This window comes from Nothoprocta perdicaria, unplaced genomic scaffold, assembly GCF_003342845.1.
Source record: "Nothoprocta perdicaria isolate Ctin4 unplaced genomic scaffold, notPer1 scaffold_82, whole genome shotgun sequence".
NCBI lineage: Eukaryota > Metazoa > Chordata > Aves > Tinamiformes > Tinamidae > Nothoprocta > Nothoprocta perdicaria.
In genome coordinates this window covers 961,783-977,058 of record NW_020456110.1, presented here as the reverse complement: position 1 = coordinate 977,058, position 15,276 = coordinate 961,783, and the positions used below count along the sequence as shown (strand labels likewise).

The following is a 15,276-nucleotide window of genomic DNA, read 5'->3' as shown; positions in this document are numbered from 1 at the left end:
CCAACCTTCGGCATTCTATGATTCTATGATTCTATGATTCTATGATTCTATGATTCTATGATTCTATGATTCTATGATTCTATGATTTCTAAGTATATATATGAATTTATATATATATGAACACATTTGTTATCAATGTATATATGTATACATGTAAATGTATATACACATATACATATAAATATATGTACACATTTAATAGAAGAGAGATTGTCTACTTACACTTAATAGGAGAGACATTGCCTACTTGGTTACCTAATCTACTAAAAAGAATGTAATTCAGCTAGCTAATGAACGCAGAAATAATGTATTAAAATTCTCATTCAGGTTAATATCATTGATTTCAACAGCAGTTGGATGAGGCTGTCCTATGATTTGGATTTTCAGAACAGAAAATTATCTAACCAGAATAAAATACCTGGAGTCTTGAAATTTCTCAGCTGAGARGGAGTGTCACAGATTTCCAAGATCCAGTCACCTGCTGCTTTTTCGCTCCAGCAGTGAGTAGTCATAAACTCCCAGTTTTTAAATCCTTCCATGGAATGATCAAATAACCTAAAATAAATCAAGACATTTGTGTAAGTACTTCTTTATTAGTGGAACTAAGCCTCTAAGCGTGCAGGATTTGATGATACTCTAATTAGCCACTCTATTCATCCCCATCTTTACAAAATATTAATCATRATGGTTTTCCATCACATATTTCAAATATATGTTCCAGTGTGTTTTGATGGAGAAGATCCCTACCATGTTGTCATTTGTCATATTGTGAAAGAGAACGCAAAGAGGATTCCCTGAAAATAAAATTGCTAATAGGGACCAATGGAAAGAACATGGCTCCAGAAAAATGCACAGAATATAGCATATGCTTTGCTTTAAAATTACAATGTAAATACCAACAAGTTTAAGTTGGGAAAGTTCTGTAACATTTCTCTTTTTTACTTTGGACTGAAGYACTGAAAAGGGACTTAAGAAAACAAAAGTATTAAGTGTCTGAGACAACAAGAGCAACTTAATAGATGTGATTCCTCATGAGGAAATCAAATACATCTGATGCTTTGGTTTCAAACCTGAAATGATCAAGGTATCACACTGTTCAAACACTTGACAAGACTGAAATTGGCTAAAATTGAGAGGCTAAAGACATGATGATTTCATCTTGCTAGCAATATTACCATAATTTAATTATTTAGGTCTTGAGTGAAGAGGTTGGAGCTCAGGCCTGTATTACAGTAGTTTCTAGCATGGGAGGCCCAGTTCAAAGGCTGCAATGCGGTGCTGATGGGGTGCAGGAAGGGAAAGGTGGAATGGCTGGAGATTTTACTGCCTAAAACTGGAATTTATTAATGAGATTTTGGAAAGCCACAAGAGAACCTTCACTTTTATTCAGCACTCACAGCATGCTGCCTGCTACCCCAAAGCTATTGATGGGAGGTGCCCTCTATTAGAGACTGCTGCCTCTAATAAAAATGGTACAGCTCAGCTTTAAAAGAAGTATGTGTATACATATRTATATATAATATATATATAAAGAGATGTGTGTGTGTGCGTGTGTGTGTGTAGTTTTAGATCTCCCTCTCTCTCTCAGAAAGGCAGAAGAAGAAATGCTACAGAATTAGAAATATCACCATTTTAATTTGTTCTTCGTATGTTGAAATTCCACTGRTCATAGCTGTTTTTTCATAAATACATGATTGCTACAGTAGAAAATCAGTGGGCTTAGAGCATTTCCATAAAACTGTGAGCAAGCTAGTGAAGGAATACAGAAATGATATCATCTATCTTTAAAAAATATTTTACACTCACTTGATTCTGTATCGTTAGTTTCCAAACACATTTCAAGCTTTTTTTTTTTTTTGAAAAGGTTGTGAAATTCAGTGTGCAAACATTGGCAAAAATGACTTTTTGTGGCAACATTTTGCCAGGTTCTGCTGAAAATATTCACGTAAGATGCGTATGATAAAAGGCCATTTTCTTGTCAAAATATTTGGTCTGTGACCCGGGACCATGAGCAATGGGTGGGCCTACACATTCAGAGAGCTCTTCAGTAGGATGCAGATCTTTGGTATCCTTGTAGGATTCAGCTAATACTTATTTCCTCTCTTTCTTTTGTGCAAATTTCTTCTATCGGATATGAATGTCTAAATGGTACTCTATTTATTAATCTTGGTAACATTTATTGAAAATTCATTAAAAACAGCCTGTATTTTCATTGATAATTGGCTGGGMTTTTCTTCCAGTTCAATTTTGTAGACAGAAGCATGCCAACAGAATTGGTCTGTTTCATGTCTGTTAAATCAGTTGTTTAAATACAATAAATTTCACAAACACACAGTACACACCATTTCTAGAAAAGTAGRTAGATATTATCTAACTAGTTATTACCCAGTTTTTGCATGCGAGTTTTTGCATGCAAGTATGTCATTACATAGGTTATTTCCATCAAATTGTCACACAGTGTTTTGCTGATAAATGATGTATTACTTTTTAAACAATCTGTCAATCAGTCAACACAGTAGTACTTCTTTTTGCCATTACGGCTACCAAATCACATAGTATTATATAAATACCATGCAATTATATTTGAAATTCCATATTCATTGGACTTGCATTCACATACGTAGAAACACCAGTTAATACTTATTTTGACTGGAATTAGTCTGACATTTCCCACAGCATCCTGTGTTTAAATAYGTTTATATGCCATGTTTTGGCATTTTAAAATGCTGTCAGATTTCTATTTTAATCTTGCTTTATTCTTTTAAGTCTTTTGGGGAGGAAAATACAAAATTCCCTTATGACTTGGCCTTAGATATACAAAAACACCTCTGCCTAAAATCACTATGGCTTAAACAAGCTTTCAAATTGCCATCATATATATTGGTAGGGGAAAATATAGCARTATTATTTCACAGGAAATAAGACAGTTTTTGGAAAGAAAACTTCCCTAAACTTGTTAAGGACCATAATCCTATAAAATAAGATATAAATTTGATTTTTTACTGCATAAATTAAATTTCTACGAATGATACCAAAAAGGAGGCAAAAAGCCACAGACTCAGATCAAAAAAGATATATATATTTTTAAAAACGTTTAAGGCTATAAAGATATGGACTCTGGTGTTATCAGTATGTATATGCTGTACATACTCAACAGACCAAGCTCATGTTGCTCTGCTCAAGCACTAAACTCTCAAATCAAAATAATGTGTGAAGTGCTACATACACTTCCCCTTTAGTGTTGCTAGTGAAAGGATGAAATGATAAAAACAGTTAGAGAGAAGTTATGGCATACTTTCCCTATTCAGAAAGAAGGACATATAAAACAGGATCTTTTAAGAAAGACTGAGACACTCCAGGGGGTTAATTGCTTTTGTTATTTGTCAATTCAATGCTAAATGTATATTTATGGGTGAGTGTGTATATATATATATGTATATATATATTATTTATATATATGCACACACACACTTAATCCATATTAGTATACGGTCTAATAAATTGTTAGGTGACAATTATAGGTTGTTATAGAATTGTTTAGCAAGATCCCTAAAATAATCTGATAATTTTAATGGTTATGCCCACATGCGTCTACAACACCAGCACTTATAACATGCTTTTAACTACTAGAATGGCAACTCTTCATAAATTATTTGTTAACATAAACACAACAGAAAGACCCATCTGTTATTCACTCATTCAAGTGACCTTTTTTGATAACACCACCTTAAAGATGGGCTGTGACTAACTTCTGAGAGACTAATTTTGGGCTGCTGCTAGCTATAAATAAAAATACACTTAAAAATAACGATTCTTCTCACTCTGAGTAATTTGATGATATGTACTTCACTTCTTATATGCAAGTCTGTAAGAGAATACATATGCTTACAGAGTATAGACTAAAACATTTCCTTAAAATAAGTTCAGGTTGTTAAAATGTCTTTATCTCTTCTACTGTCACTATCTTAGCCTAGAAACTTCATTCTCTTTCTGTTTAAGAATTTAACTTGAAGCAGAAATATTCATATATAATCAAATTTTAGAAGCAGAGGAAGACAAGTATCTCCTTTCAATAGATTTCACAATTGAGAACATAAGGCTAGTCTCTCACAATTAGATCTGCTAGCAATAAAAAAAAATGCAAGTGTTTTAGATTTTTAGCAAACCTCTGTTTTACCTGGTGAGCAAAAGCAGTTGGTGCAGGGCTTCCATTTGGTAAACCCCCAACTGGCTATTACACACAAAAAAGGTGCACCAAAGGAAATTTTTTTTATTATTACTCACATCTTTTTTCATTTTTTTTTTCCCCCAGAAGGTGCAGCTGAGCCTGACTGACAGCCATGCTCTGCACACTGAGCTGACTGCAATGGGAGCCAGAACACGTGCAAGCTGCTGGTGACTGGCCACTGGGGCTGAGAGCTCTAGAGGCAGCTGGGAAGAGGCACCCGTTTGTCACGTCTTCAGGTTCTTGGTTATGATGTGCCCAAGCCTACTAAATCAGAGGTCTGACAGGCAGGTAATCTTCTCCTGGGCTAAAGGGCTGCAAGGCTTAATGTGAGGTGGAGTTTTGGGTGGGTGAGTGTGTCTGCCTGAGCCATGCACTTGCAAGTACTTGGGTCAACTGGTCTCCTTGCAGCAGCCTTTCTCTGCATGGCAATTGCTCCAACCTCCTGTCAGCAGCAAAACACAACCTATGAGCAACCACAGGCAGCCTGGACTGATTAGCCCATGCATTCAGCTAGGCACATTTACACTCAAGTATTCATGAGATGAATGCTTCCATGAAATAGTTTGTGGTAAGACAGGCACTTCAGAAGCTTTCTCTCCTCCCTATGGCAGATGTCTGAAACTTCTAGAGATATAAAAGGTCTTGTAGATTTAAAAAAATRAAAGTACTTGAAAGTTACACATATGCCTCTGTTTTTAAAAATGCCTTTTGGATTTGGTTATCACATTTAATTTTAAGAAAGCAATCCAGATCTCAGTTTGAGCTCAACCTGAGCATGAAAAATTTGCTTGGGGGAGAATAGTGGGAACAGCAAGGCACAGGACCACAGAGCCTGAAATAGTGTTGAGTGCAGCAAGCATCAGCTTTGAATATGGAGAGCTTGTCCCCAAAGACTAGACATATTAGAATGAAATGATCTGTTTCTACCCGAAGGCATGTCAAGTTGATGAGCTTCACACGCTGCACTGGCCAGCCAGCTGCATGGTTCACAGTTACCTTCTTTAAAGCTGTATTTTGTTTCCTCCTGAATTGCAGTAAATCTCCAGGAATCTCACTTTAAACATGCATAAATCCTAATGCAACAGCATGACTGAATGTGGTACCATTCAGTGTGCAGTATATATGCACACTTTTTCTAACCATCATCCGTTCAGGTCTGAAAAGGAATCTCTGATTAAGGTAAGGATGGTAGAAGAAAGTTACTGTGCTACACACAATCAAATTAATTCCTGCCACAACTCAGTGCGATAAGTATTATTATACTAGGAYGGAGCCAGGCCTAGCTATTAGAAAGCTAGAAAAAGGCCCAGTCATCCTTGCCTGGATGTACCTAGAGCAAATTTATCTTGAAAAGCAAAAGTCCTGGGTGTTCTTCTTATCATCTGTTTTATATAACTCCTCTCTTTGTTTTTAGATCAATAYAAAACCTATAATCTCAGACATTTAGTTGGGTCCTAAATCTGTCTCTATCCATTTATCTTCACTCTCACTTCTACTACGGAGAATTAATTCAAACTGTTAATTATGGATGCCAACTTTTCACTACAATTCAACTTGAAGTATTGAATTCTAAAAGCCAATATGCACCTATTCTGCACATTCAGCCAATATGTACTATTCTGCACATATTGCTCCCAGTCCTCAAAGGAAGGCATGTGTCATTCTAGATCTCAGATACATTGCAATTCATTCTTTTCCACATTTATCTTTGCACATAAACCTGGTTTTTGGTCTTTCCTGCTGAGCTGGGAAAATCAACAACTACATTTCCTCTTTGATATAAAAAAACTATTTACTGTTTTGCTTTTGATGCTATATCAAGAATCCCCAGGACGTCTTAATCTGTCTAACACTAATAATGACTGGGTTTAACAAAAGAAGTAATCATTCCATTTTAGAGATATTGACACTGCAGTTGTAGGACTGCAAAGAACAGAGGTTGGAAGGAAGGATAGTGAGAGGTCTATTTAGAAAAATAAAAGATCATAGCAAACAAGGAACAAAACAGAACACAGTAAATTTGATTTGGGAGAAAACATTTTTCCAAGAACTGCTTCATCCATAGCACAAGCACAGGGTCACTGTTTGCTCATTCTGGATTTAATAATGTCACAAGTAAATTTTCAGTTACCTGGACTCAGAACAAAGATTGACCTTATCTTTTTCTTTTTTACCCCTAATATGTAATTTTTGTTGTTGAAGTTTGATATGCAAACTGTAATTAAAAAGATCAGGACTCAGAAATCAAAATAATCTCCCAAAAAGAAATAGCTTCCTCTACTTCTGAGGATCTACAATTTTTATGATGTGATCTGGGAATTGAGATTAGATGAGAGTATCTCAGTTTTGATGCAGGAGTTTTCCAGGGAGGAGGACATTATTGAACTTTACCAATTATCAAAGATTTCATTACATGGAAAAAAAAAAAAAAAGACGATATTAAAAATACTTCCTTCTACTGCTGAACAGAGGTATTATTAAAGTCAGTGCCATGTAAGCAAAGGAAGTTAGTGGCCTGGAAACTTGCCACCACGTGGTTAAAAAATCTCAGTAACGCAGTTCGAATGGCAGCAGCTGCTTTAAATTTAAAGGGCAATATTTAAAAAAGCCGTGACTTTGGCAGGAGACAAATGAGCACCAAGTTTGCCTCTTCTGTCCTCTTTCTGTTTAGCTGTTCCTTCATGGCCCCCTGTATTGAGTGTCTGCTAGAACAGATCTTGGTATGTCTCAAAATACTCTGAGACGTATGCTGCCAAATCCAATGGCCAATTGTTTTTAAAAGGGGGATACTGTTCCCATTTGGACTTAACTGTAGTCATTTTGACTGACTAAGCCTCATCCTCACACCAGCCAGCACTTTCCAAGCCTGTATTTTCCTCCGTTGCAGTACATCCAATGTAATCATGTTTAGTACTTTCCAAACAACAAAGCAGATGTTCCCTGTAATGCAGTTTTTGAAGAATGCACATGAGGCTCAAGCCAGTGACAGTGTAATCCACCAAATGCCTGCAAAGGAATCCACACCGCCTCTGACTAACAAGTTTTCTTACTGAAGTCATTTTAGGGGATGCCAATTTTGAGAACAAAATATGTAGGAAAAAAGGCCAGATACTGCCTGCGAGACCTACTTGTCCCTGCACCAGAAACTATACAATGGCTCTTCTTCCAGAACTGGTGGAGAAGAACTGCACATGTGTAAAATAGTCCTTTTTGCACTTCAAGACATTTTACCAGCAAACTGTTTTGAATTAAACCCAGATGAGTAATGGTAAAGCAACGAGGTTTTCCCTGGGTTCAGTAAAAACAGCTGGTATTGCTGCTATTAATCAAGTACGTGTGCATTAAAAGGTCCTGCATGTCTGAGAAAAGCGTCTCAGTCAGGTAGCAACAATGCATAGCTGCCTCTGGGAGCTTTTACTATAGGAAAACCACCACCACCACCACCACCAACAACAACAAAAATTAAAAAATCACCCTAAAAAAAAACTAGACCATTTGCTGCTAGGACATCACTGAATGCTACTTGTACTTAAATGCCTTTATTTGGATGCCCTCATTATTAACATTTTAAGCATTAAATGCCTCAAAACCAAAGAAATTCTCATGTTAGTGATTAACAACTCTCTGGTTTTCATATTAAATAGCAGGATGCTAAAAAGTACACATCCAACAACACTCAGTATACTAATTCCAAGGCCACTAAGATGTAAGATTTCCTACAGAAAGTCCAAGTAAAACAAGTCTTGAAATGTTGTTTTGAAAATTGTTGTGTCCACATACATCACTTTATGTTACAGCAGGGCCTCTGAAGGCTCCAGTAAATCTCACACCCAGATTTTTCCAAAATTCATTTATCCCTTATTATTAGTAACCCGGAGTTGTGAGTCAGCATGYGTTAAATATGACTGACAAGTCTGTATATCTCTGAAGCTTGCATGGGGAAATAACTCCTACTGTGAGCACATTTCGCTTTTATTTGAAGAATTTGCTTTTGGAAAAAGGTAAAACATCAAGAAGCACTTCAGGTTTCTTTGTTTTCTAAGTATACTTCTTCTAATACAGGATTAAAAAAAGAGATGAACATCTTATATTTTAGTACCTACATTTGYTTTTTCTCTCTGCCACAGGCACAGTAAACAATTACTTTTTATGGAACAGGGGTTACAAAGAGATTGATTGAATTAAACTTTGTACCTTTTCCACATACTAGTCATCACCAGAGGTGAACTGTGAATACTGGAATGTCTTTATCTCCCACTTGCTGTGAGTCAACTGCAAGACATGAAAGGCTAGAGCCAGAAGTTAGCTGTGTTAAGACCACTGGGTTTACACGAGCTTGTTTTGTTTGGATACCTACTGGAAGACTTTCAGATTTCTTCATTTTGCAGAACTGCTACATGAAAACAAAACAGAAAACTACAGAAGGATTCTTTCAGAGARAAAACAAAAGCCTGATTCATAACTGTTTAGAGGGTAGGTGTCTGCCTGTGGTCAGGAAAGGGTAAGCTCAGTGCAGTAAGAATGTAGGTAGATGTGCGTACACATGTGTTTTAAGTACAAGGCACTGACAACCCTGGTAATGAAACACAGGACACAGCTGAGGTGGGTAAAAACTCCAGAAAAACTTTGCCTCCATTGAATGTGTCTAGGCGTCTTATGTCCATGGCTTGAAGAATATTTACGAAGTATTTTCCTTTTCTTTGAAGTTAACCTCATCTCCGGTGAAAATGTGGGTTCTGTTCCTTCAGTCAGAACAGAATCCTCTTGAATTCTCTCTTTCTCTGTAACAGGTCCTTAATCCTGAGAGGAGAGGTAGGTCCTGACACAACTGAGGGATAGGCCTCAGTGAAAGGCTCCAGATCCAGTCAGGTAGGGTCGCCAAGTCAGCTTGGGGCAAATGAGATGGTGAGGTGAGATAGTCCCACTTCATAGAACACTTTGAAGACTACGACTGGGAATATTACTTTTGGTGAAGTCTTGAGCTGGAAGGCAGAAGAGTTGTCCAAAACATTTATGTTTTTCTGCCAGTGAGACATACTGCACTGATGTCAGCTTTTGGATTGGAACCCATTGAGTGCCCAGCAGAATGGCAATTACCTAAACCTACCATGCCCCACAGCACAAACATTATTTATCATACTATGCACCCTGCAGAAAGAAGAGTTTGGTCTTTTACAATGGGATGACTGGCCGGCTAGACGATGGGAGAGACGTGGATGTTGTCTACCTTGACTTCAGCAAGGCTTTCGACGCCATCTCCCATAATATCCGCATAGGAAAGATCTGGAAGTGTGCATTGGATGGGTGGACAGCGAGATGGATTCGGAACTGGCTGGATGGCAGAGCTYAGAGGGTGGTGATAAATGGGGCCAAGTCCAGTTGGAGGCCTGTTCAAGCTCTTCATCAGTGACCTGGACGAGGGCACTGAGTGCACCCTGAGCAAGTTTGTGGATCATCCCAAGCTGGTGGAATGGCCGACACTCCGAAAGGCTGTGCTGCCATTCAGAGGGATCTGGACAGGCCGCAGAGTTGGGCAGAGAGGAACCTCATGAGGTTCAACAAGGACAAGTGCAGGGTCCTGCCCCTGGGCAGGAATAACCCCAGGCACCAAGGACAGATTAGGGGCTGACCTGCTGGAGAGCAGCTCCGCAGAGAGGGACCTGGKAGTCCTGGYGGACACCAAGTTAKCCATGAGGCAGCAGTGCCCTSRTGGCCAAGAAGGCCAATGGGCTCCTGGCTGCATGAGGAGGATGTTGGCAGCAGGGGCAGGGAGGGGATCCTGCCCCTCTGCTCAACATCATGTAGCATYATGTAGACTAAGATTCTCAAGAACATAATGCAGAGATAACATTGAGACAAAGGATATATATTTGTTAGTGGCTCGTGTTAAGAGGGGATGATGATGAAGAGCAAATATCTACCACAGATCTGTTGGAAACAGGAAACAGATGGCTTTTTTAACATTTTAATAGGTAGTTTGTATATAGTGATATTCTTTTTGAAGTGCCAAGACAACTTTTCAGCACTCTTCTACCAAGAGCTTTTCATGGCTCAAACATACTACTTAAATATCAAAAAAAAAAAAAAGGATATGGGAACTGGTTACAGCAGGAATCATTACTATACTGTGAAAGCTTAAAGAGAATAATTAGAGAGGATTACTGCCTTGTCTGATCTTTATTACCAGTGGACAAAAGCATAAGAAAGGAGGGGAATGAAAAAAATAAGTGCCAATGGTCTGAAGAAACCCATTTCCACTCAGCTTCAGTTTTTTTCGGTGATAATCAGCCTCTCATTATCTTCTTTGGACTGCTCAGTCTTTTAATACTTGGGAAGCCACAGAAAACTATCAAAATTGACTAATCTCAGTTTTAAAGATGATGATCCTCAAGAGCTTTACAAACTATTCTTCTGCTGTTAGAGACCACCATCTTTTCTTTTATACTYCAGTTTCCCTATTTCTCTCAGAAAAATAATATGGATCCTGCATCCACCAGTGAACCTACTGTAATGACTTGACTACTCCTTGCTGCTGCTGCTGCAATCTCAGTGCATGTTGACTGTATCATGAGGTTGGGCTGTCATACTGTACCTGTTGGCCAACAGCTGTGACCTGGTTCCTGAAGGAGAGGTTAGGTAAATGGCCAAGTCTCCACGTCGAGGGTGGGTGATAGTGATGCGCACCACCACGTGCTCCAAGTAGATCACGTGGTGGTTGGGGTTGTCTGAGCACCCGGTGGCTTTGTAAATGGAACGGACGACACTGTCAGGTCGTATAGTTCTATAATACAAACATATAAGAACAACGTTAATGTTTTTCACTTGTTCTGTAAAAGAAGACAACCAAATCACTTTTGCTTAATAGTAAATGCCAGTGTTGGACAACTACTTCTGAGAAGTGAATAGCCTGTAATTCTTATTTTTAGCATTTATTTCCTAGCTGAAACTATCACCAAAGGGTGATTTACTCAGTTTTACTGCAGTCATTGCCAAATATCTGGCTTTCTATTAAGGGATATCCTGACATGTACACAAAGTAAAAGAGGACAGTGAAAAAACGTAACAGCAATAAACCTTTGGGGCAAAGCATTTTTTTTGTGGATTAGTGGCCAGCAAAGAATTGTTGGGATTGTCATGGGATCGCAGCTGGTCATTAAGTTCCAGGAAATGCCTGGCATAACCATAGACCTYGCTTAAGTAATAGCAAGTATTACATATTAACTGTTGCAAATAATGGGCAAACAGTGTCTGACTCAGCTGGTTTAAACTAGCATAACTTCCAAGCAGACTATAGTAGTTTTGCATGTAGCCTTGCCATATATCTTTTAAATAAAAATGTTCCTYGCTGATTTTACTGCTTTGTAAATATGCCTTACCACTGATGCTCACCCTGTATGCACAGACTGTGCATGCCAAATTTTACTCTGATGCCTGGTTCTACAGAGACCTCCCCTGAGCAAGCAGGAGATCATTTAGTTTTAGCTTCCAAATTAGAGACCTTCCTGCAGCTGTCATAAGAGAAATAACATAAAGTAAGATTTTAATGAAAAGACACTAGAGTTTGTACTAATCTTTCAAGGTGACTGCAGTGCACTCATCTAGACATTCTTGTTCTTCTGAGCATCACCTCTACTAGCGTCAATCAACACCCAGCCTGATTTATTTTAGACTTGCAAGTTCTAGGGTATTCTTTAAATTAGATCGTTTTTTTCTGAGAATTATGGCAAGCAATCTTTACAGGCAAATGACCTGACATCTCTGAAGGTGAGAGATCCCCAGATCAGCCTTCATAATTAAACACAATACAAGAGAGAGGTAAATTCCACCCGATTTCTTTCCATAAGTTTATGCCAGCAAGGGTTTTGGCAGCGGGTATTACTTGATTTGTCGATCCGTGTTCTCCACACAAACATGCTGTGGAGGCACTGTAGTCCACTTTTCTGCTTCTAGCACCATTGCTTCAGCATCCATCAGGCCAAATCCATAGAGATGGCTCACTGCAAGGTACAAACAGAATGGTCGCAGCTATAGTATAAAACCTTGCCTTTCATCACAGAATAATACCAGTCTCATCCTAATGACAAATGCTTCTTTTCCACTTACTTGCTTTGGTTCAAAGCTCAAAACTTTGTCAGAAACAACAAAGACCGTATCTATTTTGTTCACTGAATCTGTTCACTGATCTGTTGCAGAAGAAAAAATGCGTAATACTGTCTTACCATGATGAGCCTTGATGGGCCAGAACAGAGGGTGCACAGTTACCTCTGTTTGCCCAGTCATCTCATTTGACACAATGTTGGAAGATAGGAAGCACCAGAAAATATATTATTCAAATAGCACACGAACATACATATTGGAGGCAAATGAGTCACTCAACTTGTGAAGGATCAGACTGTGACACTTATAACTGCTGTACTGTCTTCAATTTCTTGATTGTAAGAAGCATGTGGATGCTTTCCTGGTCTTATTTAGAGTATGTTTCCCACTATGCAGGAAGCCAGTTAGAGTCTACATCTCCCTACGTTTACCTGCCTGGTGAGGGAGAAAAGCTATATTTTTTGAATCTGAGAGTTTAAAGGTTAATCTGGTTTTCATGCAGAGCTGGTATCAGAAGGGTTGTTTTTTCTATTTCCTTTGCACATCTGTAGATGAGGGATGCTGAAGATGGTGTGCACAGGCAATGAACATCCACTCCCAGAGGTTATCATTGCTTCAATACCCATTCCTGTAGTAACTTGTCCCACTTGTATGCTATGCCATGGGCAGTAAATCCTTACTCATTTCCTCATAATTCAACTTTTTATCTAAATATATTCTTCTCAAAGAAGCAGAAGGTTTTAAAGTATCATCTTTCCTAAGATACCTGCAAAAAAAAAGGGCTGAATTTCTAACATACAAAAATAGCTAATGAAAGATCTCTCCAACAAGTTTGCCGCAACTGAAACTAATGTTCTGATAATTTCAAGAGTACATAACTTAGTGGAACTATCTCAAGCATTTCAGCAACTCACAAAGGGTAAAAAGAAAGTGCTTTGAACTTTTTTTTTGAAGACCAAGTTTCGTAAAAAATGTACAGTTTATAAGGGAATTAGTAATAATCAGCCTTAAAATCAGACTCAGAGTTTCAATTACTGATCTGCAATTTATCTGTGTGTTTCTGGTGGCAGTTCTGACGAAAACACAAATTTGCAAATGGATTTTGGTGAATTAGAAAGAGCTACTAACCATGTGGTTTTACTGTGACAAATCTATGCCCTTGCTAAAATCCTGAGGGGAGGAGGTAAAAGGAAAAAACTATAGAGGGAGAAGTTCAGACCACATGTAACACTTCATCTATAAATCAGTTTAACTTGCTACTGCAGAGTACTACCAGACAACCCTCACTGAAACACAAATGCTGTTTTAATTGATAAAGTGTCAAGATATGGTGTAAGTCTTTCCAACYGCACTTTGCAGAGGATTTGTGAAAGCAGCCTCCATTCACAGCCAAACCAGAATTCAGAGGATTACATCCAAAAAACCCCCAATCTTGTCAAACAAGTAACAGTTCAAAGCCTAAAAATAACCAATGCGTAAGGATCCCCTCTTCCAAATATGGCAATATCTAATGCTGTCTGAAACTGCCAAATGAAGAGGGTTATTCAATTGAAAATCCTGCAAGTAACAATCACTGTCTAATGAACTGGGCTTCCTTTTCCTTCAACCCCAAACTCAAGTGCACATATCTTGGAAATGTTCATTTGGAGAAAACTAAACATGGCTTTTCTGCCAAATGAAGCAGAAATGTTTAAGAAATGAAACAAAAGGACAGGCATATATAACAATTAAATACAGCCCTCCTGCAGGCTTCCCAATGCTCTTCAGTGTATTCCACCAAGAAGATAAGGGCAACAGAAGAGAGCTTCTATTTTTCTGTGTGGATGGGAGGATAGGCAGAAGGGCACAGAGTACTTAGATGGACAGAAACTGGATATTCTTTAAAGACAGCCCCTATGATGTGAGACTCCCTGGTCACTGATGTCATCTTGCAAAAACAGCATCAGTTCACAGCACGCTGATGTGGAGTCTCCTACACTGAACCCAGTGCTCTGAGAAAAGTTTACCAGACCAGGTTAAGGAATTGTATTAATTGTCCGTAACAATTACGGCATATAAGGCTTAAACTCTCTTGCATGGAGAGCAGAAGTGCGAGWAAAAAGTGCTGCACCTGCTGCCTTTTTTTTTTTTTTTTAACAGCTGAAACACAACTACCTGCTTTTCCTTGAAAGGTACTTCCACTCAAATCAAAACATCCCAGCACTAAGGAGTGCTCCTGAAGTTTTTCCACATGGAAAGCTTCCAGACAGCTGACATTCGGCTGTCTGCAGCATTTGTACTTCAAAGCCCTTGATCCAGCGGGCTGGCTAGCAGCTGCAGGTACTGAGACAGGCCCATCATTATCAAAGACTAAATAACAGCAATTGTGAAACCATTACTGAGTTAACAAAAGTAGCTGCTCCCCAGCCTCTCAGAGAAGAAAACAGATTTTATCTCCTACTGCCTTCAAATTGCAACCCGTGGACTGCTGCTGCTGCTGTGGGTTCTGCAGAGGGGAACACCAGACCTCCATAGCACTCACAAGGGCCAATGGTGCTTTGTGCTGTGTATCTGGAAGCACCACTCATTTGCACAAGACCAGTAATGAGTTAGCACTTCCGCTAACACAAATAGGAAAGCAAGCAGTATTTGAAAGCTACCGATGACTTGCAGGATGGGATAAGACGACTGCAAGTGCAGAACAGCCCGGGATGCTGCTTGCACCTGCCTGCCTCCTGCTCCCTGCACTACCCCTGCTCTGCAGGAGCTCTGCTCCCATCTCCACAAATCCTGGAGCACGGCTGGGGGTGTCAGGAGGCAGGAGAGCCTGAGGTTGGTGCAAAGTGACCTGGGGGCCCGGGGACAGTATTGCTGCTGCTGTTGCTGCTGCTGCAAAGAGTGACCTCTGCGGGGCTTGCGGCATCCTTTCCTCCTGCCTGCACCCAGGCAGCAGCGCACACTGACCCCCTCCT

The 15,276-nt window shown here is 39.1% G+C and overlaps 1 protein-coding gene across 3 annotated transcripts in view; it reads right to left on the bottom strand.

The window, feature by feature from the left end:
- PCSK5 (proprotein convertase subtilisin/kexin type 5) overlaps positions 1–15,276 on the bottom strand; it is a 234,316-nt gene that overhangs the window by 72,351 nt on the left and 146,689 nt on the right. For all 3 annotated transcript variants that reach the window (XM_026051997.1, XM_026051995.1, XM_026051996.1), the window contains exons 11-13: positions 12,108–12,225; positions 10,821–11,009; positions 419–555 (exon numbers count right to left, since the gene is read on the bottom strand). In XM_026051997.1, coding sequence (XP_025907782.1) covers positions 419–555; positions 10,821–11,009; positions 12,108–12,225 — 444 coding nt within the window. The remainder of the gene's footprint in view (positions 1–418; positions 556–10,820; positions 11,010–12,107; positions 12,226–15,276) is intronic.